Consider the following 21,120-nt stretch of genomic DNA (forward strand, 5'->3'; position numbering starts at 1 on the left):
GATTATTTTTATATAATTTAATTTCAATTAGTGTAAATCATCCTGCTGCACCCTTAGAAGTTTGCTTAGAACAATTAAAATATTATAAGATACACATTGCAGCCCTTTGATACCATAACCCTAATCAAATTATGTTTTTTATTAAAATTCTCATTGTTTTCTCTTTTTTCTACTTTTCTTCAAGCTTATTCTTAATTAATACAGAGTATTAGGACAATACTTTCTTGTATTTAGATTTAGATTTCAGTGGAGTAAGAACTCCATGTCATCTGCAAAAGATACGTTTTGTTATATTGTATACATTTTATGGCATAAAGATGTTGTGAGGCCTTTTAAAGGGATAGTCCACCCAAAATGACCTATGAAAATTCTGTCATCATTTATTAATATAATTTCAAACCTGCATGACTGACTTTCTGTGGAACACAAATAAAATATTTTGAAGAATGCTGGTAACCAAACAGTTTTGGGTCCCATTTGCTACCATTGTATTTTTGTCCATACAATGGAAGTCAACGGGAACCAAAATTGTTTGGTTACCAACATTCTGTATTCCAGAGAAGAGACAAAGTCATACAGGTTTTGAATGACATGAGCGTGAGCAAATGATGACAAGATTTTTATCTTTGGGTGATGTAGCGTCTGGACCAATCAAAAACACAATTTTTTATTTGATTTAACAAATCAGTTATTCATTAGATTAACAAGTCGTCACAGACCCCTCACCCAATAGACTGGGAGCCAGGATGTCTGGGAATGACCACAGGCCACTGGTTACCATGGCAACCACGACACCTTTGCTAGACCAGAGCCATTTACGACCTAATGGAATGTGAGTAGGGAAAATCACTGCCTTTGAATTAGAAAGAGACACAGTGCCCAGTAGAAATGGACTCTTTTCTAATTAATCCATAGGAAAACCTTTCTTTGAATGAACACACATATCCTTCAGGTCATTGTGTATGTTGTCTTTGAGATTTTATACTGTTTTATGCAGGCTTATGATGGAAACACTCATTCCTGTCATCTTGCCTATATGTAATCCTACCATGTTTAGTATCTATGAATTCGCCTTCTGATGATCTAAACGAGCGTGTATATTATATATATTAGTATTCTGAGAATCTTTAGTAATTTCAATTCAAGTTCCATTTGCAAATTACCATGCCCTCACACAAGGTCATAAAAACTCCCCAGTATCTCAAAACTCCCACTTGGGATTCCGGCCTTTCTCATTGGACAAGCCCATCTTGAGAGGCGGGAATCTTCTCCGACCTTAAAGGCCTCACACCATGTGACCCGCCCAGAGTCGGTGGTTCGGTTGTATTCTGAGATGAAGTTATGATTAATTATTCATATTTCCCCATGAGCTGATTCGCTACAGTGAACTATCCCTTTAAGCACCTTTTCTCTCACATTGAATAATAATAATAATAATAATAAGCTTAAATATGAATGTTTCTAACATTATAAAAATCCCATATCTTTTTTTTCCTACATAGAACAGATTTGAAATAAAACCTTTGTTCAGAGTATAAACAGATTAGGGTGCTACAGAACCAAGGGAAGCTCAGGGAATACTTCCTCATTCAGACACATTTCATTTTTGTAGCCCCCTCTCCCTTTGGATATACACTGGCCCTCATGTTTACATATTCAGAGGAGATGCATATTCTGGACCTCATCTGCTGTAATTAAGTCAGAATCTGCCTGTCGTAGCACACTATCTGAGGGGAATTTAAAAATCAGCCTGTTAACATGTTCCTCTAACCAGTGTACTTAACTCCTTTCCCCCCAGTGGGAGTCATCCAGTGACCTCAAAGAAAGGAAGAGAGAAGGAGAGCGAATTTAATAATCAAAGCAGCATCGACTGGTTTCCTTAGCATAAGACCACTGAAGCGGGACTAATACTGCCCACCACAAAGGGTCTGGCCAGTCTGCTTTTTCTCGCTATGTTAATTAAACATACGTTGAATTAGCAGGTGCCATGCACTCCCATGAGTTCACAGACGGTCAGATGGCAAGAATGACTACATTGGTTGGGTAATGTATTTTTCCCATGAAGAATTTGGAGACATGGCAGCATTAATTAAAATATAAGATAAAAAATTATGACCAAGAAAAGATAACCGAGTCAAATTTATAAGTAATTTATTAAGTAGCCTATCAGACTTACGAAGTGAAGTGTACAAGATGAAATGAAAATTAAAACTAATATTTAATCCAACAACAAAAAAAATATTTTCGTGCCATCTCAGAAGTTTATGGCTTTCTTTCTTTTGTGGAACACAAATGGTGATTTCTAGAAAAACAATCCATCTCTGTGTATTCATATAATGCAAGTGGATGGGACCATCAAAGTTGATGCAAATCACATGAAACACCAGCGGATGAATCAATGTATTCTGAAGAAAAACAATAAGTGTGTGTATGTGTGAGAAAATATTAATATTTTAAACTTTTATATAAACATAAAACTATAAACCATTGCTGTCAACTACTGTCTTGCATCACCACTTGCATGAGTTTCACAATGGGCGTATGTCTTGCTTCACAACGTGCTAAAGTTTACATCAAAAGTAAACTCATGAACCTGCATTTGATAGTTGTCTAGAGTGGCCAGAAGCAATGGTTTATAGTATAAAAAGTTGAAAATATTACTATTCTTCTATTCACACACTTTTCATTTAATTTCAGAAGACACTGATTAATTCTCAAGGGTTGTATTGGATTACTGTCATGCTAATTTTGTGTGGATTTTGAAGCATCAGCTTTGAGGGTGCCATTCACTTGCATTATATGGACTCAGAGAGATGGATTATTTTTCTAAAAATCAATTATTTTGTTTAGCAGAACAAAGAAAGTCCTACACCTGGGATGGCATGAGAGTGAGTAGATGATGAGAGAAAATGTTTTTGGGTGGAGTAATAACAGTGTTTAGCGCTCAAATGTTACTCAGTAAGTCTGGACTTTAGGTAGTCGGCCTACTAGCCTACTCTCCAGTGATTCAAACACAGTGTGTGGGTCCTGGTCAGCGTTGATGTACACTGCCTGTGGGTAGATGGCCTGCAGGTCCGCTGCATGGTTCCAGTACTCCTTAAGCCTCTTTTGCAGCTGTGCCTCTGAATGCCGAGGGTTAAATCGAAGCCGGGACTGAACTTCCGGACCAGGAGCAGGTTTATATATGCTGTGATACCTGCAGAGTTTAAACACAACATTCAGAATGCAGATATGTGACCCTGGACCACAAAACCAGTTGTAAGTCACACGGGTGTATTTGTAGCAATAGCCAACAAAACATTGTACGGGTCAAAAATTATCGATTTTTCTTTTATGCCAAAAATCAATAGGATATTTAGTAAAAATCATGTTCCATTAAGATATTTTGTAAATTTCCAACCATAAACATATCAAAACTTAATTTTTGATTAGTAATATGTGTTGCTAAGGACTTCAGTTGGACAACTTTATAGGCCATTTTCTCAATATTTAGATTTTTTTTGCACCCTCAGATTCCAGATTTTCAAATAGTTGTATCAAATATTGTCCTATCCTAACAAACCATACATCAATGGAAAGCTTATTTATTCAGCTTTTCAGATGATGCAAAAATCTCAATTTAAAAAAATTGACCCTTATTACTGGTTTAGTGGAACCTAAAGGAAAGGATTCTTTACACACATTTACAATGCGCTAAGCAGATTCTTTCTCACCATTCTCCAGTCACAGGATCCAAACCCCTAAGTGTTACCCTCTCGATAGCAATGTCATCAGTCATCTCCAGGAAGAAGACCCTAGAGGGGAGAGAGGCAGAGATCATGTGGAAGTCTGTTATGATACCTGTGATCCTCTCAATTCGACCCGAGTAAAAAAAGTTGCTTGGTAAAGGTATTAAATGCCAAAGACATTAAAGGGTTAGTTCACCCAAAAATGAAAATTAGCCCATAAATTACTCACCCTCAAGTCATCCTAGGTGTATATGACTTTCTTCTTAGTTAAATAAAGTTAAATAAAAAGCGCCCATACATAAAAAAAAAAGTGTCTCACACGGCTCCGGGGGGTGAACAAAGGCCTCTTGTAGCGAATCGATGCGTTTTTGTAAGAAAAATATCCATATTCAAAGCGTAATAATCACTTTAATGTAGCTTGCGCCAACAGTTGTAAAGGGAAGCAGTTCAGGGCGGATGACGTATGAGGTCGGCTTTGCACATGCAGCGGAGACATCGAAACAAAACAACAGTCACTTATTAGAAGTACAAAACGAGGATTTGTAAAGAAGAATGTCGGAGGATTTCGATATAAGCCAAGAGGAGACTGGTTTTCCTTTGTTAAAGTAAGTAAACTTTTTACACCTAGGATGGACTTGAGGGTGAATAATTTATGGGCTAATTTTCATTTTTGGGTGAACAAACCCTTTAAAAGCGCCATTCAAAAACAATGAAAGAAAAACAATTAGGCTTGGGAACTTGTATTAAAAAATACACTGAATAGAGAAAGAGAGTGTGTTTGACCAGTGTAATCCAATAAATAAAAAAATAAAAAAAACATTCAGCATTTTGTCAGTCATTTTATGAAAATAAATGAATGAAATATGTTACCAAAAAATGGACAAAAGAGGGGTAAAAAGTAATTTAAATTCCACAAACATACAGTACAATTCTAAAGATTATGAAATTAATATTTTTATTCAGCAAGGATCAAAGCGTCAGTAAAGACATTTATAATGTTACAAAAGTTTTCAATTTTAAACAAATGCTATACTCTTCAGTTCTTCTAAAACTCTTGAAAAATATGCATCACAACAAAAGTAATAAGCCGTACAACTACTTTCAACAATGGTAATATAATAAGAAGTGTTTCTTAAGCACCAAATCAGCATATTAGAATGATTTCTGAAGCCCATGTGACACTGAAGATTGGAGAAATGGTTGTTGAAAATTTAGCTTTGCCATCACAGGAATAATTAAATTTTAAAATATAATTAAAAAAAGTTATTTAAAATTGTAATAATATTACTTTTACTACTGTATTTTTGGTCAAATAAATGTAGCCTTGTGGAGCATAAGACACTTTTTTAGAAAAACATTAAAACAAATCTTACTCACTTCAAACTTTTGAACTGTAGTGTAAATTTTGTTGAACCAGAATTGTAGCAGGAACTGTAACCATTAAACTCTTTACAATTCGCAAATTCAATTGTAAAAATGTCTGCAAAAATCACAACATGTCAAGCGAAAACCATATCAATCCATTATTCCATCATATGAAGACTTCATCTAGCATTCAGACAGGAATAATCATAATGCGCTGGTATTGGAGCTAAATAAATAATGAAGAAAATAATGGAAAACGGGGACACTCTCCAGGGCAACAAGAGGACTTCAACAGAGGAATGTTGGGGTCTCTACCCAGGGGTCATTATGTTTTGACATTGTTCAGACACAAAGTGGGCCTAATGGTGTGGTCAGGTGGGAGGGGTTTCAAATTTTTTTTATTTGAAAATCTGAGGGGTTAGGACATTCTTGCCCCAAATGATTTCATCCAGGCCTCCAGAGGATGGGAACCTCACAGCCTCTTCCACATTATTTAATTTTTAGCCACCTAAACATTTTACACAGACTGAGATTTTTGTGAAATGTAATTCTGGATCAATTCAGCTATAGATAAAGACCAATAGGAATTTTACATCATGAGGCCTTTTCCACAAAAAGGGGTGAGAATAGTAAGGAGAGATCTAAGTTGGTGCTTTGATAAAATATTTAAATGTCTTTGTGTTCCTGGCTCTCAGTACCACTGTGAACCACTGGGCCCTCTGAAATGGACAAAGGAGACATGGTGCTTTAACTGACTATTAGTCTGGACTGAAAATGAAAGATATTTGATGTGTTTAAGAGCCATGATAATGTGTGTGTATATGTGTGTCTGTGTGCGTAGGTTTAATTATTTCAGAAAAAGGCTTCTCTCAATTTTTAATGAATATTTGTCTTAAAAAAGAAATAATAACTACTCTGCAAAAGCTATTAGAATTAATATTTATGCTTCCTCATGAAATATTTATAAATGTGGAGGAGCAAAAGGATGGTGCGTTGTGTCTGAGGCAGGAGGATGGGAGGGTGGGGGCTTGTGTTCGTCTTCTCATTCTCCCACTTTTTATGTGGGGGGAGCTGTACAAGATGAATTGATTTACATTAGATGTTTCTTACATGACAGCTGGAGATCCTCTAACAAATGACTGACTAAAACAAGGCAGATAACAAGAGCCTGACAGTCTTCAGCTGCTACAAATGATCACGAACCGCGCAAGCATATCCTGCCATTAGTATATATACTGTATGTGGGTGTGTGTGTGCATTTCTATTCTTCCACTCGTATACGGTATACATTAAGTAGATGGTAACCTTTGACCCTTTTGTTCTTCAGTTTACTTGCTGAGCTGAAGTGATCCAAGAAGGTCACGGTCCATCCGATCTCTCCGAGCATTGCCGCTCCCGTCAGCCCTTCTGCCTCCCTTTCTATCTCTCCAAATTAAGAAATTAATGAGGGAAAGATTCTTTACAGGTGGCCACAGCAATGTTTACCACTGATTAAATTGTAATGCTCCCCCCTCTGTATAATTGATAAGCCAATCAGAGGAAGTGTTGCTTGATTTGATGGGGAGCAGACACATGAAAAACATTTAAGTAATAGAGAGCAAGAGCGCAGTGCAGGTGGAAAGAGAGAGAGAGAGAGAGAGAGCGCAAGGCAGGGACGAGAGCAGGTAATTGGGCCAGACTCTTAGATTACATGGCTAATTGCTCTTTTTTATCTACCTGTCACAGGTAGCCATGCATATTTCAAAGCTCCCAAAGACTCTGATTGTTTGCAAGCGTGTCAAGGCTGTAAGAGGCTGATGACTAGCCAAACTGGAGAGTAGTTAAAGACTGGTAGGAAGGGTGGGAGTGAGATCAGCGAAACAGAAGCAGTAACAGTGACCTGCTGTACAGTCCGAGAATGAACGTGCAAGAGGGGTTTGGACATGGGTCTTTAGAGAAGCTCATTTATTTTGTGAAACCTTTCATTTAATAGTCATTTAAAAGGGATAGTTCACTCGAAAATGAAAATTCTGTCATCACTATTGTGTTGTTCCAGTCCAAACTTCTATGACTTACTTTATTCAGTGGAATGCAAGAGATTAATTTTTGAAGAATATCATGGCCATTGTTTTCCATATAATGAAAATGAATGAGAGCTGTCAAACTATAAAATTACAAAGAAAGCACCATAAAAGTGGTCTATATGAGTTGTGATATATATTTCAAGTCTTTTGTAGTCAAACAATAGAGAGAACTTGAGAAGTGGATCAGTATGATTCATGAATGAATCACTGAAACCTGTTCATGAACCAGGGCAGATGTTAAGATTTACAAAAGATGACAAATTTCTGTTCCTTCTGTTTCACAAATCTATTGCACAGTTTCAGAGGTTTTGGAATATAGACCACAAGCTTTAAGAACTTTTATAATACTTTCATGGTACTTTTTTGTAATTTCACAATTATTATATGGAAAAGAGCACCCAGCATATTCACCTAAAAAGTTTCAAGAATTGTAATTAAAATTAAAATTATGTAAATAAAATATATAGAATTAAAATATGCTAAAACATGAAATGATGATAAAAACAATCTTGTTTTAATTCCCCACTCAACAACTTTTTAGTTTTTAAAAAGTTGCCCAATTTTAAAAGAGTAATTTCGAGACCTGGAAAAGTCATGCAAATGAACTACATCTTATAACTTTAATAATTAATATACATTTTTATAGGTATGTAAAGATCTGAAATATTTTATCATAAAAAGTGGGAGTTAAAAATCCTTTTTCAATAAATCACAAATGGCTGCAAAATCATGGGGCCTTCAAATAATGTTGTGGTCAATGTGGGGCCTTACACGTTGCTTTGGGGTTCATATTGTGCATAACATTAGATAATTCCTTCAGACTTCCTTCTAAATTGAAAGTGTCACACATCCAAAGCTACCTGTGACTGATCAGCTTTTGAAAGAGGATCAGATGATTGCACCATCAGAAACCAGAGCAAAGGCATCCTCATTTATCTGATGAGGGAACTTCATTAGCGAGCGACCTTTTTCCTTTTCTTCTTCTTTCGTCTTTCATGGATCAGGTAACTTCCTTTACATGACAATAGACGGAGCGCTAACTGGAACAGACAGCCACTACTTGAATCACCAGCCACTACAAAATATTCAGCAAGGCAAATAGGTCATTATTGTAAGTATATTTGAATAACACAAAGCCAAAGTACACTCTCAGAAAAAAAGGTACAAAGGCTGCCAAGGGGTGCTACCTCTTCAAAAGTTGCACCTTTGTACCTAAAGGGTACATAATGGTACCTTAAGGGTACATATTAGTACCTAAAAGGTACAAATGTGTACCTTTAGAAAAACTGCCGCCCCAGTGACGGCTTTTGTACCTTTTGTTTATAAATGTACAATAAATATGTGCCTACAAAAAAATAAGAATTAAAAAAATTAAGAATGTTATTATAATTTTTTTTAAACAAAGCTCTTAAAATAAGACTAACCACTGGGTTTTAATCCACTTTAACATATAATTAACTACACAAAGTTTGTCAATACAAGCTAAAGACTCTGGTGCCACATGAACAACATCATCTTGGCCCTTATTGCAGGCAATGACTCTCTGTTAATGGAGCCCTTTCAGGAAATGGGTAAAGGGATCCCTCCAATCTAACCAGTATGCCAACACTGCTGCACTCTGTCCCCTCTCCCTTCTGCCAGTGACACCTATTAAATGCCCATGCCCTGGCACGGCTCCAGGAGGAGCTGACTTATTCATCCTCACTAAAGCCTGGTAACCAGAGAGCTGTTAATTAATAAAGCTGTCAGGTACAGCGCCGCCATCGGGCCATCATCGGCCCATCGGAAACATTATCTCCCCATTGTTTCAGGGCCAGGCTAACCGCGGGCCTTCGAATCAATTACGCTAATGCTATGTAAATGAGGTCTCCTGCCATTACCCCAAACAACATGGGCTGTTAATGGAGGAAATAAGGTCTTGCTACACAGAAGTGGCGAGGGAAGCGGACACCTGCTTGCTTGCTAATCTCTGGGATCCAATCTTAACTCCAGAGAGCACATAAAATGGGGAATATGATGAAAAATCATAATGAGTAACAACAGAATACAAAACAGGCCCTATGGTGATCATTTTTCCTAATGTTATTGCACAGATTTGTGCTCCTGCTCTTGTTTCTGTGTCAAAGGAGACAGAATTGGGACACGGTTATTTTCACTGATGACCTAACCTCAAAGTGAGCTCTCTGATGAGGGGACACACACAGAGGACAGGTTGTATAATCTAAGTGCCATCAGATCCTCCAGGGCAGCTGAGTTAAGGGTAATCTGAGAGGGCAATCTGAGCTGTGTGGTTACACTCACTATTTAGGATACCTGAAGAGACACGAAAATCACAAATAATAATCCGAAAGATTCACATAGTGCAGTTCATTATCTCATTTGCTGAATTGTTTTTGTTTTTTAAACACCTACTCTATGTTTGTCACTGTGAAGGTCCTAGAACCCGTAAATGAATGGGAACACAGTGGATAGATAATCTATAGTTTGAAATCGATACAGGACAGAATTGAATGCAAACCGGTGGTTCTCAAAGTGTGGCGAACCTACAGCTCTCATATATAGTGCACTTCTGTACATGCAAATGCACCGTGCTTGCCTAGTTACATAATTCCTTGCCCATTGTAAACATTTTTGAAAGAAATTAATGTTTATTCAGCAAGGATGCATTAAAGTGTCACAGTAATTTTTATTGTTATTGTTAAATTCTAAAACATTTTGTTCTTTTCAACTTTCTTTTCATCAAATTATCCTCAAAAACTATATCATGGGTTCCACAAAAATATGAAGCAAAAAAAAAAAAAACTGAAACTGAAGACTGGATTAATGGCTGTTGAAAATTCAGCTTTGGCATAATAGGAATAAATTACATTTTTTAAATCTATTAAAATGAAAAACGGTTATTTTAAATAGTAATAATATTTCACAATGTTAAAATTTTTTGCTGTATTTTTTATCAAATGCAGCATAAGAGATTTGTCACAAAAATAATATTTTTTCAAAATAGCTTCTTTTGGAACAACATGAGGGTCAGTAAATTATCACACAAATCACAGAACTGGGTAATCTATCCAGTTATGCCAAAAATGCTAATAGCTAATAGTGAAGATGTTTTGTTTTTTTGTAGTTTCAGAGGGAGAAGGGAATGAGAAACCAACTGAGAACCATTGTTACAAATCACTGTGATAATAGTTTAGATCGCTGTATAGTCATATGCCTTCCACAGTTAAAGAGTTATACATGCTAAATTTCAACATTTACAGCTATTTAAATCAGTTTATAGTGACTGATATACCTGTTCGGTATGAAATTAGACTCTTGAAGTTCTTCTGCCTGCTCCACATCTTGAGGAAAGCCATGGAGCACCCAGCCTCGCGTGGTACAGTCCATCCTGCTCAGTCTCTCTGTAAGGATCCGCAGGACTATACTTGATGGCACTGTACGAATTAAACCACAAACACAGCGAAAATATGGTTATCACCTATTTATACCTTCTTCCTAATTACATGACAAAAGTACAACAATACAAAGAGTAGAAGAAATCTAATTAAGGCAAACAAAAAACTCAAAAATGTTGACGCAAGAGGTTCAGACTCCTGAGAATCAACTTGCTGTGTCCTTTGAATGACACTCATCCTATATACAGTAAACATGGTGTTCAGAGGGGGTTTACCCCATGAGATGCATACACAAACACACCTGCTTAGCATTTGTTTGAAATACTGTATATGTTTTTCCCTGTAGGACGTCAGATCACAGTGTTATAGATCTAACGTACGTGAGAAAGGCCTTTCACTTGTTTACTTCTTCCAGGTACTGGAAGAAGACTTTATGGAAAGAAGAAAAGAAACAGTATGAGAACTTTTTTAAGTATGAAAGATGCAGATATAGGATGCCGTTTTAAAGCTTTAAAGTACCAAATAAACAGTTAATTGAAGCTGATTTGAAAACACATGGGCACAAGCGGACAGAAACCTAAATTAATGTTTCATTTAAACTGAGGTGCAGGGCATCTAGAAAGCTGGAATGCCCCATTAAGAGGATTAAATTACGGAGATGGTCTGAGGAAAACCGAACCATCATCATCTCCATGCTAAGCATCAGTGATCTCATCATCAAGCGGAATTGTCAAGGACGTGCCTTTTGTTTGTATCTATCAAATCAAGGTGGTTTATTCAGATGTGAGGTGATAAATAATTAGTAGACACGGTGTCATCTAAATTCATGTATGTACAATTTGTCTTTTGAAGATATTTCACAGGTCTCTCTCATACTACAAAAGCAGTCAACGGCTGGCTGACAGGCAACATAAGCGAATTGTTTAAGGGGATGATGGCACCTCTTAAAACCGACGGAAAGCGCTGTAGAGGAGGGTGGTGTTCGTAATGCTGCGGGAAAATTAACGAGAGCGGCGGAGGACAAACAAATAATGAGGGTGAAGAGAAAATAGAACAGCATTCTTTAAGGAGCACAAGCTGGCACCCAGGGGGGTCCCCGCAGCTGGTGAAAAATTTAAGTCGACGGTTTCAAACTGTCCAATTTCCACATCAAACGCACACAGCCTCTTTGCCAATCTCTGCAGCCCTGCTTCAAACATCAGGCAGCCTGGAGAGGCTTCCTCTTCTTTCTTTCTTTCCTCTCCTTCTTCACTTCTGCTAAGACTAAGAATTTTTTGGTTTGCTTAATAATCCGGCTTCTCAAATCCCAGAAGCACTGTACTGGTTACACTAGCCACCATCTCTCCATCACCTAATTATACCCCTGTGAGGCTATTAATCAACTTGTAAATTATTTAGGCAAGCTCTCGGCCTCAAATCCTCACTGTCATAGGAAAAGGGGGAGAGAGGCAAAGGAGAGAGAGAGAAGGCACAAAAATCCCCCTCTCCCAAGATACCGCAGCCCTGTTCAACAAGGCAATGGAATACGAGCTAACAAAACATTTACATAGCATTTCTTATGCACACATTGCTACTTCAACAAACACGCAACATGAATTTATGAATATATGTTGCACGTGACACATACTGCTAGCGCTGAAAAGATACTTAACATGCTCTGACAGATCCGACAATCATATTGGGTGTTCATGTGTACTCATCAGAGATTATAAACAAACCTAAGTTGAGTCCACTCTAAAGAATTCTGCATGAGCCATAATAGATTTTATTCCTACAATATTCCATATAGTAAAATCAATATGATTTGGTAGCACTTTATAATAACTTTCATTAATAAATCACAAACATTTCATCGTACTTAACAGAGAGTTCATGTACAAATCTGAATATTTCAGAAATGTGTATCAATACATCTGTTTCATGATGTATAAATATTTCAATGGACAAGAACTAATAATCTGTTGTAATAATGTTATCCAAAAACTTCAAAAAGTATAATATAATATAACAAAACAATAATATATAATAATTATACATCAGCGCAGTTTTTTTCCTGTAAAATTCTGAAATTTTTCCTATATAAATCTGCTTTGAAACAATCTGCATTGTATAATGGGCTATCTAAATGAATGCAATATTATATTATATTATTATACAAGCTTTTAGTTCAGGGCAAGATTTTTCTTGTATGTACGATGCAACTGGTAAAATGATGTCTGGCTGACAAGTAGGAGTTCAGGTTCAAGCCTATTTAAATGAATAGTTCACCAAAAACTTAAAATTCAGTTATCATTTAATCACCTTTATTTCATGCCAAACTTACATGAGTTTATATACTGTATATACTTACTCTTTTTGCTATGAAACACAAAAGAGAAAATATTTTTAAATAGTTTTTTTCTTACAATAAAATCTAATGTTGTTTCAACCCCACTGACTTTCTAAATATCTTCTTTTGTGTTACACAGAAGAAAGAAGTTCAGGTTTGTACACGAGCATAGGGTGAGTAAAAGACAATGTTATTTTTGGTTGAACTACTGATTTACAGCTAAGAATGTGAATTGTAAAACAATGAGATGACATGTAGCTCTTTTAAATGATGCAAGTTTGAATCTGGAATTTATAAATGAATGAAAACTTGCTCAAGGCAAGTGGCTCGGGCAGTGATTGGCAGTCCCAGCGGCTGAATGCATTCTCTGAGGGGCGGGACTATACATATATATATATTTACTTATGGTCTCGAAGGGATTTAGAACAGGAAAGTGTTGGGCAGACACAGAGTGTGTGAGATGGGAAGGGAATAACAATGATGAGGATGAATGAAAGGTCACAGATAGTCAAGACATCTAGACCATTATGGTGTGTTCAAAATATAAAAGTACTGGTTGTCTACAGTAAAAACCTAAGAGGCCAGCAAGCACTGTGATTCTGATTAAAAGTAACAAAACAGTTTGCAGAATTATATGCTGCAAATTATAAGATTATCATTTAGAATGCAGTTACCATAAACTAATGTCATATATGTGAATATAGCACAACATGTTCACCGACCAGACTGTTCTGGCTGTAAGGGGTCCAATTATCTGGTCAAAAGCAGGAAACAGAACTCTGCAGCTTACAGACTGGGGTTTCACTTATTCTGTATGATTGACCCATTTGGCAGTAGGTATAGAGGAGGTGAGGAGGCATACCTTGCTGTTCTGACTCCAGGTAGGGTTTAATGAGCTCCCCCATATGGCTCTCATCAGCTGACACAGCCTTCAGAAGCTCACCACAACAAACTACAGCGACAGAGATATAAGAAAGAACAGAAGAAAGTTTAAAATAAACAACATAAAACTATGGATGCTGTACAATGATTCAATCATTGGTTATTATTTACTCTTTCTCATGTTGTTCTAAACCCTTATGCTGTTACTTTGCATGATTTTTTTGTGTCGTTTTGAAGCTTGACAGCACCTGATCACAATAAACAGTCATTGTATGGCAAGAGCTACGTAATTATCCTTTAAAAATATATACTTTTGTGTTCCATAGAAAAAAATAACAGCATAGTTGTTTGAAACTACATGAGAATAAGTAATGATCTTACAGAATTTTACATTTTAGCTAAAGTACCCTTTTAACAATGTTGAACCTTGCAGATAAGAAAACGTACAGATGGAAAAGTGACAGCAGAAGTTGAGGAGGAGCTTACTGTTGACAATGCCATATTTCTGAGCAATCAGTTTTGCCTGAAGACTCTTCCCTGAACCTGGGGGTCCAAACAGTAGGATTCTGGGAGTGAAGGGTGAGGCAGACTGACGTGGAGTACAGACATAGTTCAGCACTGTAATATAAATACAAAACAATCAAATGAACGCTACATGATATGTAACAGCGCAAAATAAATGGGTGGCCAAAATGTTTAGATAAATAGACTTTCAGTGAATGAAAGACAACATGTCAAGCAAATAAATGAGAATAAACACTAAATATCTATTATTAACAAATGCATTAAAGGTACACTAACGTTCATCACTGCTCTTATGCTTATCACTGCTCTATTTATGCAGTCAGCTCTATTAATACAGTAAAAACAGTAATATTGTGAAATATTATTACAGTTCCAAATAGCTGTACTACCATAATATATTTTAAAATATAATTTATTCCAGTGATGGCAAAAATACTTTTTTTTTCTGCAGCCATTAAACCAGCCTTCCATATGCTGATTTTGTGCACAGGAAACATTTCTTATCATTTTAAATGTTGAACACAGTTGTGCTGCTTAACATTTTTGTGGATTTTTTTTTCAGGATTCTTTCGTTCAACCAAACACAGATTAAATATAATTAAATTTTCTCTAACCCTGTGGTGACTGTTTAGTACCGTATCATACTTTAAAGGGGTCATATGATGTTGCTAAAAAGAACATTATTTTGAGTATTTAGTGTAATGAAATGTGTTTATGCGGTTTAAGGTTCAAAAAACACATTATTTTCCACATACTGTACATTATTGTTTCTCCTCTATGCCCTTCCTTTCTGAAACGCACCGATTTTTACAAAGCTCATCGGTCTGAAAAGCGAGGTGTGCTCTGATTGGCCAGCTATCCAGTGCGTTGTGACTGGCCGAATACCTCAAGCGTGTGACGTGTTACGAATTTTATATGAATAATTCATATAAATTGCTGCCCTGTACCAGTCTAAATAATGAATGTATAAATTGTTTTATGAATAAGGAGTAAAACTGGCCCATATGGGGTCTCATGCAGGGAGGCAAATGGAGGGTTAAATCCATAAAATCCTTGAAAATGTGCCTAATTCTCCAGCTCCTTTCCACACTTCTCACTTAGCAATAAAAATAACATAAGAAGAAAGGAAACCGCATGCATATCATTCATTAGCTACAAATCCATAAAAAAAATCCTCCTCTCTAATAGTCTCCTAAATCCCAAGGCTTGCTGTGCAATGGTGCTGTAAAATAAAGAACAGTCAAAGAACCATCTCCCAAAAGTGCTTGTTAGGGGCCAACTTATTACTGCAGCGAATAATCTTAAAATAAATAAATATATGCAACAAACATTTATAGATCTAAGTATTATCAGAGGAGCTGTGGGTTTTTGCTGCCGAGTTTCGAGCGTCTGTTTGATATCAGCCTTTGTTTTTTTAGGCTTTGATCTTTAACTGCAAACCTATCCTTTGCTTCACCTGATCTCAGCGCACAAGTTTCCTCCCACTTACTTTCCCATTAAGCATTTGATTGCCTCTGTGGCTGGGAAGCCCATGAGCAGGGCCTGACTCACAGATTGATCGAAAGGCCTCTAGCCTACACAATCTAACTGCCATGAATATAGGAAAAATACCGGGTGGATGTTAAGCAAACCACAGGCTCTTGAATTACAAATGTCAGTACACTCTTAAAAATAAAGGTTCTTTATATTGGCATCTTTTATTCTATGAAGAACCTTAAACATTAGCAATTCTAGAATAAGATGCTGAAATAATATTTATTACAGAACACACAGACATAATCTGAGGATTATATACAAATATGCAACTGTAGACATTCAGAGGTTTGACAAGCAGACCGACAGGTAGAGTCCAAACTTGCTTCAGTAAAACTTCTGTACACACATACACGCTCTCTGCACACATTAACTCCCGCACAGACATACATCTGAACACAGAGCCCCACTGCGACTTGTTTCATTCCGTTTCATCCCCACATCAAAAGAGGCTGTGGTACTGTAGCAGTGGGCTCAGACAGGGACCCCAGGACTGGAACATCTGCAGTGAGGCCAACTATCACAGGAGGGACATGCGTGGAGCAGATGTCACCAGCCAGCCCAACAGCAGGCAAGGCAGGGGAGCAGAAGCGGCGCCCTGACATGTCACTCACAGACCCCGACACGCAGCTCCCCCACACAATAGGCCGACAATATTGCAGCATGCGTGGCTGCAAAACACTCCACTTGACTTTTACAATTAGATCTCAATTAGTTGTTCACTTAGCTGTTAACCACTGATTATGTGGTTATTTTATATTTTGTGCTAGTTTTTTAAATAAAAAATAAAATTAAATGAAATTAAATGCCAAAGAATGCAACAGAAGCCAGGTCTCATGATTTTTTTTTTAAATATTGAAATTCTTTTAATTTGATATGGCATCTCAAATGCAGCGCGCAGTGAAAAATACTGGAAAACCAAGACACATCAGTTATGGCTTCAGAAAATTCAGCTTTGCCATCACAGGAATAAATGCATATTAAAATATATTAAAATAGAAAACAGTCATTTAAAATTGTAATAATATTTCAAAATATGTTTTGATCAAATAAACGCAGCCTTAGGGAGCATAAGACATTTTTTAAAATTCTTACCGACCCCAAACTTTGGAAATTGCCTGAATTCTTTTATTGTTGCTGTTTAACTAAATCAGATTATTATATTTTTTAAAAATGTCAGGTAAAACAGGTCCGTAAAGTATTATCTGCATTGTGTGTTCTCAAAAAGTTTCAATATCATTTCATTCGCAAACTTTCCTTCAGATTACTCCTTTCTCCCTCAAAATAGAATTACAGACGCTATGCAAATTCAAACAGCATAACTTTATTTGGAGGCCTCATTAGGGATCCAGATGACTGTGACATGCGCCCCATGATCTTTCTTTCTTTCTTTCCTTCCTTCTTTTTTTTCTAATTTACTTTAGGGTCCATCTTTTTTTCCAGGACTGAAAGGCACTCATTAAATTGACATTTTACTTTAAATCACTATTCATTACCTATGCTCCCTCTCTTTATTTTCCACAAGTCTAAAGTTTTACAAACAGCAGCCTCATGAGAGTACGAGAGAGCGAGGGAGAAAGAATTAAGACAGCTTGAGAAGCAGTGACAGGCAGAGATGAACTAGATGACCTAGATTAGGCATGATTAACATTCATTGTTGCTTAATTTGGAAAAACAGGTAGACAAGCTCACACACACGTAGGCATCCGTGGCAGAGCAATTAAGCTTAGCTGTCTAGGCTCCAGTGGTGATGTGACATGTCAATCATTCCATTCTTTGGCCCATTTAAGTGTGCGCGAAGCTAGAGATCATGAGATGAAGGCTCCTCATGGTGAGCCAGAGATGCTTTGTCAGGTGTCTAAATCTACAGAGGAAAAACTCTACCTCAATCCTCCGCTCATATACGGATCAGAAAAATAATTAAATAACCTGATAAATACTATCAGACAGTTTGCCTGAAGGGATAAACATCCATTACTAGATTCAAAGCAGTCGCTAATCACAAACTACTGAGATTAAAAGGTGAAAGTTAAAGGATGCCAAGCGAAAAAACTTTCGCAATGGGATTCTTGGCTGAGTAAAGCCATTTGCGGAGTTTAGTGAGGAATAAAAGGAGATGCTGTTTGGAGTCAGACGATTTACATATTCCTCCGTGCGGCCGCACAGAAGAAACTGACACTTCAGAGAAAGACACAATCAGGGAGACCGTGATTGATTGTGTGATTTGATGGAGAGATGAAAGGAGGAATCAAAAGGGTGCGAGATCTGAGAGTGTACATGAACGGACACCTCAGCGGTGAGGCTCTTAAGTGGCATTAGTACTGAGATCACATGTAACTGGCAGCCGGTGAGGGGCCCGCTGGTGATGAAAGCTTTCCTCAGAGAACTCTCACCAGCAGTCTTGCATTCCCCGAGACCCATCCCAGCAGTCCTCAAGGGAGGCGGAGAAACACACGTCTAATTATTTATCATAGAAGGTTGAGTGTAAATAAAGAGAAAATATGACAAATTATTTGGGCATCGCGCTTGTAAAAATAAACACAGTTCAAAACGCGGAGGTTACGTGCAAGTTCACGATGAAAATGTTTCTCTCACTTTCTTTTTTTCCCACATTTTAGACAATTTGAGTCAAACGCTCAGTGTTAATTTTTCTAAATTAATTACAAAAGAAATAAAACAAAAAACAAGTCCTTACCCGTCGAACACAGTCTAGTTTTGACAGGCGTTGCTGAATCAACTGTCTCCAGTGGTCTTTAGGGATCTTCTATCACACCAACAAAAAAATGTGAGTAAATGTTTTATTCAAATTCAATTATTAAGAATTTTTTAAAAATAATTTGTCTAAATCAGATCCTATATATTAATATAATGTTAGACCAACATCAACAAATCAGTAAAGTCAGAGAGTAAATGTTAAAAATGTTTTGAAATAATTTAATAACAAAAATGTAATGAATAATTAATAACAATTGTCAAAAGTCAAACAGGAATATAAACCAACTGACCCGTCATTCGTGTGCTTCTAACACGACCATCTAAACCTACCTGAGATATATCTGTTCTATAGTAAATGACTGTCAGTGTCCACCAAAACAATACAATTATTATTAAACAAATACATTCAAATACGCTGTTGAATCTCTAATTACTTATGACATCCTCTGCTGCTTTCATCTCACTCTCCTTTGTGAATTTTGTGAAAATTATAATAATTGGAATCTTTTGGATCGTTCTATTTTAAACTCAAGGCCACGGCGAGTTTAAGTGAGAGGATAATTAGAATAATTAAACCATTGGGAGGCACTTTTCCTAAGCACATCTCTCTCTTTTCTTCTAATTCTACTCAACTCTGTTGATTTATCGACTAACTAGCCTGCACTGCATTTGCATGATCAGACTTCAGACAAAATCAGTTCTATGTCTTTACAATACCACAGAGACAACAATTACTGGCATCCAGAGAGTGTAGCAAATGCTGACAACATTACCTTTCCTACTTATACATCTAAAATGAATATCATGATCAAGCCATTCCAGACTACTTTTCCTTGAAGATACTTTGCCATTACGCAGTAACATGTTGTACACACAAGCTTACAAACAGATCCCCTCTTCTAGGCCCCCTAAAAAGGCAACTGTATTCATAACAGTCTATGGTAAACCTTATAGAAGTATATGTGTTTTCAAGAGAAAGGACAAAGACTGAGAAAGAGAGACCCCACCTGCTTTTTGTCTCGGTCCTGCTGTGCAGCTCTGCTTAAGTCACTGTCATCATTTAAGATATCGCTTAAAGTTACGTGAATAGCCTGTGTGTGCTCACACAACTTTTTAGCCTGCGACAAGACAAAAGAGGACAATCTGCAGCACCATATAAAATGACAGAAATGAAAATACTCTGAACAGATAATGCTGTACAGATGACTGAAGCAGTATTGCGATCTCTGAGGCCTGACGCTGTCACTATAGTGAATATCAGATTGAAATGTAAGTCGCATTGTCATGACAGGTGTATTTATAAATACATTTGAAAACTGAAACACAAAACAATCAAATATAATGTATGCAGAGTTATTTACAGGAAAAAAAAAGACATACACGAGTAAAGTATACACTAGAACAGTTCAACTGTAACAAAGTTTAAATTGCAGAAATTAATTGAACTACTACTGAAAATAGGCACTTACTATGGTTCTCTTCCCGGACGCTGGAGGACCTAACAATATAATTCTTGGCACTGGAACAAATATATTAGTTAAAATTAATGAAATGCCCCCAATACATTACTGATGCAAGGCAACATTATAGTTAGTTAAATCTAATAATGTATTTCTAGTTGATATCAAAAAGCTGGCAGTTAGCATCATTCCACAATGATGTTAAACTGGATTTTATCTGAACAATGTTAATAAATGAGTTGGAAATGTACAGCTCCTTGAACTTTACATTACGCTTTTTATTTGATATTATGTACGACTGCGCCATCTTGTGTTAAAGAATGTATTATTATAAGAATGAATTACCTTAATACTACCTAATTTAAATAATAATTAAACTAAAATAGTAAGGATTTATCAATAGTGCAAATACAGAAAAAAACCTTACCAACACTGTCCCTTTTCAAGAAGTTAATCAGGTGTTGAATGGGGTCCTCTGGTTTGTCCACCATCAAATTTCTCACTAGTGTCTGCAAATGTATCATTTATTTGATTTAAATTGCCTTCATAAACTTGTTAAACATTGTCTAGTTAAATGTCTATACCTGGACCAGGTGAAATATGTCATGTTTCTCTGCATAAATGGCCATTTCAGGTGGGATTCTGAGGGGCCGTATCGTCGCATCCATCACTGAAGAACACCACTCGACAGAGAGCTCACCAAAGACTTGGACATCTGTAAATAACTGTACAAATGTGAATTAGTTCACAAAGGGAGAACTTCAAACTAATAAAACACATAAAATAGTCTTTTATGAGACTAAACGTGTACAAAGCGGGAAAAGACTCTTGAACTTATGCAAACAGAAGGAGGTTTCTGAGGCAAAGATGATACAAAATACCAGTAACGTTAAACAAACGACGTTTTCGGATTGTCCTTTCAAACAGAACAAATGACGGAAATTAACGTACATAGGGGAAATTTGATGAATGTAACGGGAACCACCTAGTTACTTGATTAAAAAGGTGAGTTAAAATTAAGAAATATTATATTTAATGTTACCTTGGCTTGAAACGTTGCTGTTGCTAGTTTGCTGTGCGCATGCGTTTGTTGTTACTAGTTGTTGCCAATGGTAACTTGCTCAG

The 21,120-nt window shown here is 36.7% G+C and overlaps 1 protein-coding gene across 1 annotated transcript; it reads right to left on the minus strand.

The window, feature by feature from the left end:
* Positions 1-2,254: 2,254 nt before the first annotated feature.
* Positions 2,255-21,078, minus strand: LOC107598167 (adenylate kinase 8-like). The gene is made up of 12 exons (XM_016289446.1): positions 21,038-21,078; positions 20,580-20,720; positions 20,423-20,504; positions 20,005-20,054; positions 19,543-19,653; positions 18,516-18,584; positions 18,214-18,277; positions 14,249-14,380; positions 13,743-13,832; positions 10,449-10,590; positions 3,714-3,794; positions 2,255-3,196 (listed from the first exon to the last, which is right to left on the minus strand). The coding sequence occupies exons 2-12, from the start codon at positions 20,661-20,663 to the stop codon at positions 2,956-2,958; spliced, it is 1,146 nt and encodes a 381-aa protein (XP_016144932.1). The 5' UTR covers positions 20,664-20,720; positions 21,038-21,078; the 3' UTR covers positions 2,255-2,955.
* Between the last annotated feature and the right edge of the window lie 42 nt (positions 21,079-21,120).

This window comes from Sinocyclocheilus grahami, unplaced genomic scaffold, assembly GCF_001515645.1.
Source record: "Sinocyclocheilus grahami isolate Dianchi unplaced genomic scaffold, SAMN03320097.WGS_v1.1 scaffold12.1, whole genome shotgun sequence".
Classification (NCBI taxonomy): domain Eukaryota; kingdom Metazoa; phylum Chordata; class Actinopteri; order Cypriniformes; family Cyprinidae; genus Sinocyclocheilus; species Sinocyclocheilus grahami.

Coding starts and splice junctions, on each gene's coding strand:
- LOC107598167 (XM_016289446.1), bottom strand. CDS start 20,663: ATGGATGCGACGATACGGCCCCTCAGAATCCCACCTGAAATGGCCATT. Junction 13,833..14,248: donor GAAATATGGCATTGTCAACA/GTAAGCTCCTCC, acceptor CTGTCGCTGTAG/TTTGTTGTGGTGAGCTTCTG. Junction 3,795..10,448: donor TCTAATTTCATACCGAACAG/GTATATCAGTCA, acceptor TCTCCCCTCTAG/GGTCTTCTTCCTGGAGATGA.